The sequence below is a fragment of the Chaetodon trifascialis genome, chromosome 13, assembly GCF_039877785.1.
Source record: "Chaetodon trifascialis isolate fChaTrf1 chromosome 13, fChaTrf1.hap1, whole genome shotgun sequence".
In the NCBI taxonomy this organism is placed as follows: Eukaryota; Metazoa; Chordata; class Actinopteri; order Chaetodontiformes; family Chaetodontidae; genus Chaetodon; species Chaetodon trifascialis.
In genome coordinates, this window is record NC_092068.1 from 10548234 (window position 1) to 10562012 (window position 13779).

General features: G+C 42.5%; 1 protein-coding gene across 5 annotated transcripts in view; it reads left to right on the forward strand.

The window, feature by feature from the left end:
- Positions 1-448: 448 nt before the first annotated feature.
- The window catches only part of macrod2 (mono-ADP ribosylhydrolase 2), a 402757-nt gene continuing 389426 nt past the window's right edge, over positions 449-13779 (forward strand). For all 5 annotated transcript variants that reach the window (XM_070977971.1, XM_070977972.1, XM_070977974.1 and 2 more), the window contains exons 1-3: positions 449-682; positions 4547-4648; positions 6346-6459. In XM_070977971.1, coding sequence (XP_070834072.1) covers positions 646-682; positions 4547-4648; positions 6346-6459 — 253 coding nt within the window. In that variant the 5' untranslated portion in view covers positions 449-645. The remainder of the gene's footprint in view (positions 683-4546; positions 4649-6345; positions 6460-13779) is intronic.

Sequence of the window (13779 nt, forward strand, 5' to 3'; positions counted from 1 at the left end):
TTAATGAAAGGAATAGATATTTAAATCGGCTGTAAAATAGATTATTTTAATATTGGCCAATATTACAAACTACTGTTGTATATTAGATCACTGTGCACCTGCATCCAACACTTTCCTCTGAAGGGGGATCAAAATCTAAATCATATTATTGCAAAACAAGCATGGAGGCAAGAAAACAAACCCATTTAAAAAGTGTTTATTTTTAAATATACAGGACCGTTTCTGTGCCAAGCACACTTGCAGTGACTACAAGTCGACCGCACTCTGCCGTTTGCATCCAGTTGGCCCGGCGTTACTAGCCAAACACCTCACACGCCAGGAGGCTGACCCGCCGGAAGCAACCTAATATGCCTTTTCAGTGTGTGGACTTTAGCTGATTGACGCCGCACCCGGACCAACCGCACGCCCACTTCCCCGTTCACGCCAGCCAATCATTTGGCCAGGATTCGTACACATAATTTACGGCGCACTCATGGTAGGTTGAGCCGACAGAGGTCCATAGAAATTTGACAGCTTCACAGGTGAGACAACCGTCCAGAGGCTGTTTCACTTTACATTTCGTTTTTTCCCGGACCACTGTTCACTGTGAGCCTGGGGTTGCCACAGTCAAAAAACAACCATTCGAAGTCAAACCATTCCGGCAGCATGAGCAAAAAGAAAAAGGACTGGAAGACTGAAAAAGGTAAGGCTTGTTTTGGGGGGGAATGAGGCTATCATCATCTCCATGGCAGACAGCATGAATTCTAACCATGCCAGGAGATTGACAGCCACTCTTTGTGTCCTCTCTGTATTGCTGTGATACTTCTTCATGCAGACTATTCCGTCATCCCATGCGGCGACAGTACAGATGTTAAAATGATGTTGCGCCTCTCTTTGGCTGCCGTAATAACATGTTTGACATTCGCAACAACACTGCTCTCATAGTGCCTCCTGACAGCTCATTAGCTTCCATTTAAGCCTCTCGCCGATTCCCCCCCCCCCGAGCCGTTATTTACCTGTTGGAGTTCTCCTAACCAGCACATCCTCCCTTCCACCTGTGTGATACACCAGCAGCTCACTGAGTTGCAAGCTTTCCTTCACAGCAACTCGATATCCCTGCAGCCACACAGCAGTCACACCGTGCTAAAACACGGGAACACTCGGAGTGTCTGACAGTTGAACACGGGGTTGTCGTTTGTCAGACGACGAAAATGACTCTGTTTCAGCGAAAGGTGCGTTTAATGCCAGCTAGGAAACTTGTCTGCCAAGTGCTTTTACTTTCAGATACATACGGGACAGACCTGTTGTGCACAAACAGGCAAAAGCCATGTTAACTCTGTCATTATGTCATTCACCAGTTATTTATTTTCTGACACTTTACCACGGTCGTCCTTTGCACTTGTGATAGCAGGTACAGCACAGGTGTCAGTAATCACATTAATCAGTCATGGCTCCGTTCTGTCTGTGCCACCTCCTCCATTTATGCCACTGTGTGAGGATGCACAATCAGGGCTGTGCAATTAGTAAAATGGAACCAAATGGAATGCAGCCATCACTAATGATATTCCTTCCACCTGTGGTCCCTCCTGCTGTGACTTTTCAAAATGTCTGTTGTGACACAGGTGCATAGAGAACTACCTCTAAGAGCCTGGTAGCACAGTGAGGGCTGTATGTGGTCAAAATGTATTCATAATATGACACTGGCTGAAGTGGACTGCTGGTTCCAGCCCTGACCTCTGCTCAGCAAGGATGTGACCTCAATTAACAGAAAAAGGGATTGTTTGTAATTATTGTTCATACTGTCTGCGTGTTATTGGAATTTCATGGTGATTGGTTTTTCCTATGAAATGTTGCAGTTCAGTCGGTGTCATAATGAGCCAAGCCCGCTGACTCACGCCTAATTTTTTGAAGTGTATGGGGAAAATACTTCTAATGGTTATTAAAATTCTCTGAGCGAGGTAATAATTAATCTTAGCTGGCCGTCTGCAGTTTGAGCAGGTAGCAGCACGGGATGAACATCAAAGTAAATCAGATTTCATATTCTGTGCATATAGCCCTCTCGCTGAAATTGCTTTAAGAGGAGATCAAGCCAAGTCAAAACCTGAAAGAAATTTGGAAACTTAAGGAATTTAATATGACCTTTTTATTTTTTCCAAACTGTATTTTTCACCCAGGGCTAGTCTGTATTGGCTGGGTGATATTCTAACACTATGTAGTATAAACAAAGATAAATGAGTCATGTTGGCATCTGTGGCAAAATCAGCCTTATTGGAAAATTAGTAAAAACATGCAGAATTTCTATCCTGAAGTTGGAGAACTTTCTCCAACAAAATGAACAAAATGAGCAAACAGTAATACAAATTGCATTAAAAGGCGACATAAAATGAGATGTTATGTGACAGGCAGTCACATCTCCTTTCGTTTTGTTATCAGCTGAATTTGGTTCAGGAATGTCTGCAGCATTACAGTGACTGGCCTTCCCATCCAGAACTCATCAAGGACAGAAAAACCATGTGAGACTGAGCATCACTGATGCTGTGACTCCACTAGCACAGTCTTGTCAACACTCATATTTAATAAAGCACGTTTTGTGCCCATCCTGTTCTTTTTGGCATCCAGGCTAAGCTCTGGGATTCTTCAGTGACTAAAAGTTCAGCAGAGTGACGAAGAGCTCTAGTGTAGTCCAGAGAGCTTTGCTGTGTTCAGCCTCAGAACAGCATTTTTATTCATCCATGTAGAATAAAAGCAGCCTTGGGAATGACAGGGAGTGGGCAAGAGGGAGAGAAAATACATAAGGGATGGAACGGATATCCCCCACTGCAGAAACACCTTTAATGTAAGCCTGGCCTCCTGCAGGATGTTGCCAAAAGATGACTTATGGAACCTTGCATTTCTTACCAAAATATAGTCAGCCCCTTCTGGCTCAATATTTTAGGCTTTATTATGTCAGGGGCAAGGCCCATAACTCATAGCCCCTTTCAAAAAAATAGTGCAGAGTCCCTATGATGTAGGGTAGTGTTGTAAGCCGAGCATTAAATCCTAGACCTCACCGTTTTGTTGTAAAAAGATCCTAATATAATAAACTATTATCTTCTTTTTGTGCAGTGTCATATCACCTCCAGTTTGCTTAAAGTGTTTTACAGAAGTGGTGTTTTAATTGACTGAAATCCACACTGTGTACTGTGCTGTTTTTAAAATATGATAGGACTTTTTCGATCCCACGCTGGGGAAATTCACTTGTTACAACAGCAAGAATCAAAAAGGCAATGGAGATAAAAGAAGAAATATCAACTATAGAGGCTGTGTACGATGTGACGAAGATTTCACAGCGAAGCACATGATTAGGATGAAGGTCCTTTTGCTGAACAGCCCGATGCTGTTTGGAGCAACAGTAGCAAGTTGAGGCTCAGTCAGCAGAGACGAACAAGAGGACGCAAGCTGTGAGGGCCCAAGAGTGGTAGAGCAGCACAAAGGCTAAGGAGCAGCTGTGTGATTTACTGTCAGCCAGATATTGTTGGACTTTATTTTGAAGGCAAACAATCGAATAGCAAAAAAGTTCTCTCCCTTCTTAAGAGCTGAAATGGAGGTAGATATAAGTTTAAAATAAGTTTCTCCATGTGCAGTCGTTGTATCACAAACTGTGCGACTTAAGTGCTTTGTTAAGTTCTTTTACTTATTAATAATAAAGTCACACAAGACAGCAGAGCAGAGCAGAACAGAGCCAGAGCCAGAGCAAACAGGACAAACAGTTCAGAGTGCAATGAAGCTTAGGCAACAGGGTGACACAGTACAGTGGTCCTCAGCTGACAGCCATGGAGACACAAGAGTATGCACGTTTTCATTCCAGCCAGTCCACACAAAACAGCCAGGTATACTCATTAACGTACTCACAGCTGCAGAAGAGGGACTAATGAGTGAAATCAGCTGGTGGTGAGGTGAGGCTGATTGGAACGAGAGCCTGCATTGTTTTGGGTCTCCATGTTACATGGCTGAGAACCGGTAATGTTGTAAGTGGAGTAGACCGCCATTCAGTCACACTGCTTGGTGTTCAAACGTCTCGCATGGCAAGCAGTGACCCTACTGAAGCGTGTTTGTGCACCACGCAGAATCCCTGCCAGCTCCATGGTGCACTTTGACCCTGCAAGTTAAAAGGATTGTAATGCATGAAGCAAGATCACACAAGTAAATATCACATCATTTAAGATCACAGTGTTTTATAAAGTTTAGAGAGTCAGCAGTGTGTGGAGCAGGACGTGGCTGCTGATGATGGAGGCAGCACCAACTTAGCTGTGGAGGAGGGGTCTAGAACAAACTTCTGAGCACATGGGTGGTGATGAGTTAAAGGGAGGGCACTGGGAGGCAGGTTGGCGTGAGATTAAGAGAAGAAAAGAAATAGATCGTTTAATTAATGGAGATTTAAGGGAGAAGTTTGTGGCTTTCGCTGCAAATGAATGTTAAACTTGTTCTTACCTGTCTGTGCCAGTACCAAGTGTATTTCCCTCTGTCTTATCTCTGTTATTCTTCAATGGGACTTAAATCTAAAATTTATGGCTCCTGTCTTCCACAGATAGACTGCTCCGTCTAGATCGGGAGGAGAGACGCAAGGAGTATCGTCGTCAAGACTTCATATCTCTGGACAAGATTCCAACCTGGAGAGAGGAGAATAGATGTAAGAGAGGCGGCTTATTGTTCGAGATTATGAATGGTTTTTATTCTGGGAAAAGCTGGTGAAATTACAGGTTATGGCTGTGCTTCCTGTGTGAAGAACAGTTATTCAGTAATTCTAGTGTCTACATTCGTTTTGTGTGTCATCCTGAGCATTTTGCCCATTCATGTGCTTTTAGCCACACTGTTATTTAAGAAATATGATTTGGATCATTGGGAAAAGGTGATTTTCCAATGTTTGTAAACAATACAAAAATCTGATATTGTTCACCAAGCAAGCAAGCTTATAAGTTATTGGAGAACAGAGCCTAAACCTTGTGTATCTCAAGTTAAATGAAACACAAGTGTTGTTATAAGGGCCCATGTAACACAGAAAATCAATAAAGGAAACCCACAAGAACCTAGTTCTAAAATAAAGCTCTGTTTCTGTGACTTGTCAGCCAATAGCAACAAAAATCTAAAACAGTCAGACGGCCCTGGACCAATGAAGACTCGAGTCTTGTAGGTTATAATATGTTGGGGAAGTTTGTTTTCAAAAGTACCAACCATATTCTTAAATGGTTCAATTAACTGTTCTAAGTCGTAGTGAGTGAAGTTACAAAGTTACTGCTTCTAACAGTAAGCTGCTCGAGTACTTTTGTAACACCCACTTTAACAACCATTAGCATAACGGCTTGCGCTGTAGTAGTGTTACAGGTCGGTTCATTTAATTTCTGCCTTTAATGTTTTAATAATAAGAAAACAATTTGGTTTAACATTAAAAATAATGTAATAATGACATAAGAGCAATAACTGAAAGACAGATAGAAAGTGATTAGTGTTGCTGGCTTAAGATATAATATGAGTTCTCTGATGTGTGCATAATGCTGCAGGTATTGTAGGGAATTAGATGATGTATACAAACGAGACGATCAGAGTTTTAAAACGTAGTAGTAGTAGTAGTAGTAGTAGTAGTAGTAGTAGTAGTAGTTTCTGGTTGTGGCAATTTGTCTGACTGATATAAAAGCAGCACAGACTGCAGCTGTGTTCAGTGAAGTGGGGTAGAATGGGAAGTAGGAATACTTGGTTATGTGCGCACATCCACTGTGCTATTTCTCTCCACATTAAATTAAACAAGGTTTTTATGGCAGTTCGGGGGCCTCCTCTGATATATTTTCCTTAAGAACCGAAATGAAACAGAACTGCTGATTCACAGCTCCTCGGTTGTTATCGTTTCTTGGCTCAGCTCGTAGTTCAAGTTCTTAGAGGAAGTACAATCTACAAATAGTCGTGGCTAAACTTGTCTGGCTTAGTATCCACAGAGCGCACTAGTTCATAAGACATGTTGCCACACATTGCATCACAATATAAAAAACGGTATAAAAGTGATTACTGTAGAGTATGCAAATGTGGGATTCACATTCACAGTATCCATGTTAAAACACTATCTGGAGCCCTGTTAGTAAACTAAGTCCAGTATTGTCTGCTTTTATTGGATTATAAAATGATTTCTATGAAACTGGAAAAATCTATCATCATCATCATCATCATCATCATCACATTTAACAGAAGCTCTTGTCTTTTAAATACATTTGGCCACTCATGAGCCAGCTCTGTCTATTCAAGAGAACAGCTAATGTTTGTTAGTGACACCTTGTTTTGTTTTATGTCCTGTCTTTAATTCAAACAATGAGTGCAAATTGTCTTTTATTTTAATTTCAGCTAATGAGAAAGAGGAAGGAAAGGAGCTGACAGGTGGAGGAGGGCTGAGTGATAAAGTATCTCTCTACAAAGGAGATATTACTGTGTTGGAGGTGGACGCCATCGTCAATGCTGGTAAGGATCTGAACTTTGACCTTTGTGAGCGGTTGAATGCTGCTTGAAGGCAGCTCTGCTGTTAAATTGTCTTTGGCTGCCCTCTGCTGTTGAGATTGAGAAAGTGCTGGTTCTTGCTGCATTGGGCAAGTGATGGGTGTGATCGAGGCAAATGTTAAAGAGGTCAGCTGCTCTCATTGATCTGCCTCCTCATAGGCTGAAATACAGTGACGGTTAAGATCATGTTCTGACCTTTTAATGCTGTTTACAATTCCAGCTCTTTCTCACACCTTGTGTCGTTAAACACGAGGTTAATGATGGAATAAATGTTGATTTGGTTGACCAGTATATTTACCCTCTTTGTCATCGTTGTGGCCTGTGTGTGCTGTAATGATTAGTGGTCATTCAGTGCTGCTTTTAGGGGAAACCTGAGGAAGATTTGTTAGAGCGAGTAAAAGAGAAGATGTAGAATCAGAGAGGCTGAGCAGAAAAGCCTTTTTCAAAGATTTGCACTGCTGTTATGTAATTTTCTGCAGTCGCAACCTACACACAGTCAGAGGTGCTAAAAGATTGCTTTACCTGTTGCTTCTGCAGCTGATGTTCTGGACCATTTTGTAGCTATAGAGTTGATAGTCCCACACCGCAGCTGTAGAGCAGCAGCATGCTGTATATATGGTCTGCTTTGGCTTTCTGTTCCATAACTCTTCTTTACACACACACACACACACACACACACACACACACACACACACACACACACACATACACATTACAGTCTACTAAGCAGTGTGCATCTTGTGTGAAATTAATACTTTATAATTTATGCGAGATTAATAGATGTGAAAAACAGACTGCACTGTTGGATAAGGCCAGTGAATTTAATCTATTATGTAAATACCTACCCCGATGACGATAAGGTGACATGACATTGTGAATCATCGTCAGCATCATGTAAAAGACAAAAATGCAGTTTAGTGTACATAACAGACAGCTGAAACGGACCTCAGTGTCGTGGCAGCTGTCTTGCTTAACAAATGTAGCAAGTGTAGCGGTTATTAATACAATTCACGCAGCTTGTTGTTTGTGATAACTGCTACATGCCTGAATTGCATTACTGCATGGTATATATTTGCATTGCAGATAGAGATTAAGTTTGTATTTGGTAGGAGCCAGTGAGACCACACACTGGTGTTAAAATATAGATTGACACACATGAAACCCTCTTTTTCTTGCAGGCGTTGTTGTTGAGAGTCAATATGTTAAATAAATCAAGGTTAAGGCAGTGGATAAGGTGAGCAGTGTTTCTATTAATGGACCAGAGAAATAGGGCATATGAGAATGGAAATGAGGAGGTTCAGGAGGGAATATTGCCTGTTTTTGTTTTTAACTGTTCAATACTATTGTAGCAAAGGCAGGCAGTTTACTTCAGCAGTAAATGCTGCCAGACGTTCAGGCTCTGACTGAGCTGCATGTTGGCCAGGAGGCAATTCATTCTGTTTAGCAGGCTGTCAGAGGGTCTGAGAGGTTGGAAGAATTGCTGAAGCCTTTTATAATTTTCAGAAGGTCTCATCAGGTCCCACTGATCCTCTATTCAGACTGATCGTGGTGGACTCCAACAACAGTTCGTATGCTGTGACTGTAAATTGGAATTGTTATTGCTAACAAAAGACTTTTATTTTAAAGTATGCCATTGTGTTTTAAAAATAACACTTACAAACTATGTATTAGTTGAATAGGCAGGACCTGCCCTCGCTGTAGTGGCTCTTGTCCAAATTTTGGTGAGTAACACAGGTCTGAGCATGTGAACAAACATTGCGGATGTTGGGCGACACACATTGATAAGATCTTTTGGATAGTTTGTTCAACCTCTTGCCTTTTCATCTATTCACTGCTCCCAATCTCCAGCCTGCAGTACTTCCATTTTCTCATGCTGTTTTTCATTTAGGCTTGGCACCAGTGGACGGCCGTCCATCAAGTGTGGGACTTTTTGAGCGCTTTGAAAGTCTGAAGTCCAATAAACTTCTCACAGAAGTCAAACATGAAGTGTAGGGATATTAACTATGCACATTGTAATTAAATGTGAAGATTAGCCGGTAAAATGTTTGGAAACACAAAGGAAGGAATAGATTTTCCTCTTAACATATGAAGCCTGCTTGTACTTTTTTCTGTGTTCAGTGGACTTGAACTGACAAAAAACCAGAGCAGATCTATAGATATAATCCTGTGCTGGTCTACCGGCATGCAGAGTTAGGACTGTTTGGTCCTGCAGCTGAACTCGGCAATTCAGTATAATGAACCTCAAAACCCAAAAAAGTTACAAAGTGTTCCCAAGCCAATGCAGTAACATCCTTTATCCAATCATGTGTTCACAAAGTGGTGAACCTCTCTCCATCCTTGCTTGTGAAGGACTGAGCCTTTCCAGGACGCCCCTTTCATACCCAATCATGACACTATCACCTGTTACCTATGAACCTGTTTACCTGTGGAATGTTCCAAACAGGTGTTTTTGGAGCGTTCCACTACTTTCCCGGTCTTTAGTTGCTCCTCTCCCAAACCAAAAAAGGGATAGAAAATGATCACATTCTGTTTTATTTATGTTTTATCAAATTCTTGGAATCGGGGTGTTGATATGGCATGTGAAATAGAAAACAGACACATTTGGTCATTATATATTATGACACGGCTTAACTCTCGGCCTCTTATCTTTAAGCCTGCATTAGCATTCTGGTTTTCTAAGTGCATTAACTGTAGCTTATGGGGATGAACACTGAGTCCAAAATGTCAACTTTTCACAACACAAGCTGCAGTGTATTTTTTGTTTGCAGCTGATGTGTTCATAAGATTTTGAATATCATTTCTGAACTGAAATTTGGCCGTTATTTTTTGGCATGGCTTTGTCATGACAGCAGCCATATGTGGATTGCATAGGAGGAATGTCTGTAATTTCAGGGAACACAGGCCATCTTAATACTGCTGTTATGGTGGCTGCCTATAGCTTTTAGAGGGTGTCAAGTTGCTTTATGTCCTCCATTAAAGTTTAATTATTAGGCTCATTGAGTTTTTAATTCTTCCTTAATTCTGTTTGGCTGGAGGTTGGACAGGAGGTGCTCAAACTGTCACCTGGGCGAGAGTCTGGGGAGAGAGGTAGAGGAGGGGCTCTGGTGACAACTGGTAAACTGCAGGTGTAGAGGGCAGGATGGCCATATCATGACAAGGTGGGCTGGCCTGCAGAATCCGGCCCCAGCAGATGGCCTCCTCTTCAGAATGAGCCTGCATTGGCCTGCCACCACTCTGCGTAAAATGTTGTTGTACCCACACTCATGCTCCCTGTAACCCTCTTCAGACTGTTTTTTAAGGGATGAAAGTGACAGGAAGGCATATGTATGACACACCACTCGATAAAGGATCTCATTTTTAACACAGCCCACTGTCGAGATTGTATTTTAGATGCAAACAGCGCAGACTGTTTTGTCCTGGGTATGGACGACTCTCTGCCCAGATTCTTGTGCAAAGTGCATTTTTCTCTTCGTCTAATAGCCGTTGAATGCTTATATGCAAACGAAGACGCTGTGTTCTTCTGTAATTTTGACAAATACCCAGCAATTTCTCCAGTCCTCTAGGAGCCCACGTCTTTGGCGTATATTTTTTTGGATTGTATCAGGGAATTATAGACAGAAAAAGGAGACTATCACGGTTCATCAAGGCCTGTTTCATAAAAAATTGCAGGGTTCAGTAAAAGTTGAAAGGACGCTGAATCTGGGGCTTTAGATTTAATGAATGTCATTACTGTTGCTTTTACATGGCAAACACAAGACGATAATGTCCTCCATTTTTTGTCGTCGTCTTCGTGCAAGGAGTTCACGTGAGTGTCACCATCCCTCTCAGACCAGAATGAGGTCGTAAAGATAGCGGTGCGAAGTGGAGAGGACTTCTCTTATCATGATGACTGTGGTAATTATGCACAGGGGTTGACTCCTAATCCATTACCCGCTGTAAACCTTTCCCATCTTTCTGTATTAGATCATTTTTTACAGGAGCCAATTTAGAGTGCAGGGAATCTGGTTATGAACGCCATAAAGAACCTGAAGGGGGTGGGATGAGTGCGAGAAAGGCAATTGGTATTCAGTTGTATGGAGCTGCTCGTACTGCAGTCATCAGAGGTTTGATGAGAGCGGTGACCCTCAGAGGGTAGAAGACTACGATCCTGTGGAGATTGACTTTTGTAAGTTCTTTGATAAGCTGTCAATTCAAACATTGGTTGCCTGTGGGGTTGCTTGGCAGACTTTGTTTACCTCCATGGTCAGTCATGCATAATGTACAGTGCAGAAGGCTACGTGCCCTGATCTACACGGAATAGAATATTATTCTGTAATCAGAGCAAGGTGTCATGTAGAGGTGCACCTGTTTTATGCATTGTGCGTACTGTCAGTCATCATAAGGTTCAGATTAAATCCTGACCAATTTATTAGTCACTTGATGGACTCAAGATCACCCATTTGTTATGCCAGATGAGAATTACAGACAACACAATTGGTTCTTAAATCACATATTTGATATGATTTTGAATTGCTCTTGAACTAATCATCTTTTCACAGTGTTGCCTACTAGCGTGGATGAACCCGGAGCATGACATGAATTATGCTTAGGTTATTTGAGGTTAAATTTGAATAAACAGAACAACAACAACAACAAAAAAAATAGGTGCACAATTTAAATCATCCAACATTATTCATATGGTTATGATAAACAAGCGCTACAAGCAAGCAACCGTTCCAAAAAACAGAACACTGAGCTGCATATCATATTAGCAATGTGGTCGATTTTAATTGAAGGAAGAAAACTTTCTGTGTCTCTGAGTCTACTTTCTTTCAAGGGTGAGGGAAGTGTGTGATGGTTGTGGTTCGTCCTTTTCTGCCTATTGAAAACCTCAGTAGTTGTGGCAGCACAGCAACAACGGTGTGTAATGTCCAGAGAATATTATATGCGTCTCTGAGTCACAAGCCTTAATGGAGAGTGCTGCCTTATTTATTAGGGAATGACTCTCTGAGTGCTCTGGTAATATTTTAGCCCGCAAAGCAGAAGGCTTTCCAGCATGAAAAGTAGATGTGGCATTTTTATTCTCTCTCTGAGCTCTGGGTCTATAGACAGACTCTAAACAGATAGACTCTTCGTTGTCATACTTCCCAACAAAGTTCTAGTTGTAGTATACGACATGATATTATCCTTTTTTACTTTATGAAAGCCCACGCTCTGTTGTGAAATGTATCTGCTGTCCAAATCCTTATTTAACTGCGTCTCTCTAAAACACTGTTGGGACCCGACATTGCTGTTCTGAAACAGTGACATTTTAGCTGTTACTGAATAGGTTGTCTCAACGATCCGCTCACACAGACCAGACTGTGGCATGACGTGCCAAAAAATGGTGTCAGATTTACATTTCACTTTCTACTTTTCCTTTTCCCTTAATGATTGATAAAGCCTATGGCCTTTGGTTTTGCTCCCTGCTGTTTGGGCATCTTGTCAGCGTAGACTCTTCATTAGATTTTCTGTCAGGCCATGGGTGTGCTGCACAGCACAGCCCCTGGAGAGTCTGGCTCGATGGGTTTATCTGTCTCTCTGCAGATTCACACCCTGTGCCATAACCTCCCTGAGTGATGCAGCCGTGCTCCCAGCAATACGTCGGCAATTCTGCGTCTCTCACTCTCTGTTCTCTCTCTCACTCTGCTGCCAGTTGCGTAAACATGCAAGGACACACTTACACACAGACAAACACACACACGCGGTACATTAGAAGCCATGGCGTAGGATTGGTAACTTCTTGAGCAAACTTGTGATTGTTGCCCTGTCACACCAAGAATGAAAATCAATGCCCCTGGCTGAGAGAACTTGCTGCTCTGTTGAACAGTGAAATGACTCTGGTGAGTGGGTTGCATTGGGTCCTGCACTAAAAGGTTCAGTTAATCGTATCAGCTTCGAGAGAGATACAGCACGAGGACAGGGTTTTCCCTGCCATCAGGGTGTAAAATGTGAACTGAGGTGTCAAACCAGCTGGCGAGCTTCCCCTCCTTCCGATTTCGGCTCGATTTCTCTCCTCCTGGTGTCCAGATTGTGAACAGCCTCACAGCCGGCTTCAGTGTTTGGTCAACGTCAACACTGTTTACCTAATTTCTGTGGCCTAAGAGGTGCCAACACGGCCAGATAGAAATAATTTTTCATGAGGTGTGGCTAATGGAAAGTAATCATGGGAATCTGTGCTGTCAGTGTGTATCCGGCCGGCACTTAGAGAAATGTCTCCCATTGCTTGGACTGCTAATGGTGTATGACCGTATTGAATGTTTTGGACAATGAGTCTCCCCTTCCTTCCTAGTCACACGTTTTGTGACCGACCCCACCCCGCCTCCTCTCTCTGTACGTTCACACTTGAAAACATACGCCACACACACACTCACACAAAGTGATGTTTTGGCCATGAAACCGACTCTTCAGAGGCAGTTCCCAGGGCTCATGAAGGGGTCCGTCATTCAAGTCAGGTCCTCACTTGTCCCCCTGTGGACAGAGAACCTTAGTCACCGTTGTCAAGGTCAGAAAGTCCCTGTTTGTATCCCTGTTTTACTTCCTGCCCCCTTCCTCTCGCCTCTGTTCCACCGCCCTCCTCTCTGTCCCGAAACAAACATTTCAGACACCCTGCCTTGTGCTGCATACATGCCAGATCTCATCCATCAGACTTGTTAGTAATTGAGAGGGTATTCAGACGGGACCATGGGGAAAGTTCTCCTCGTCACCCTCTGTTTCTCTTTCCCTTTGTCCCACACAACTAAGGTTAGGATCTTCGATAAGAGTAATAGCTGTAGAGGTCATTTATATAACATAAAAAAGGTAGTGAAAAACAGATATGCATATTTCTTTTAGTGAAGAAGATCTTATCTCATAAGTATATTAGGATGGTCTTAGCAAAGAAAAAAAAAATCTTTTAGAAAACCAAACCTGCATATAGCTTTCTGAGTGGGTGCTTCAGATGGTGCTTGTAAAATGACTTGTCTTACCCCGACACATGCAGCCCCGTGTGTGCGGTCGGCCGGGATGAATAAAATGTTTGGAGCAGGATAAAGCAGGTATCACTTTCATTTATCAGGTAACACAGCAGGCAGACCGACAGATGAATGGATCCAGGGCTCAGAAAGCTTATGTGTCTTTTGACCTGTAGGGGGCACTGTGGCTCCACCTAAGCATTGCTGACGTCTCTGATGGCAGAGTGAGTTTGAGAAGCGGGATGACTGGGCTGGTGCTCCATTTCAGATGGATAAATCTCTTTTTTTTCCTGCTTCCCCTTCAAAGATGCTT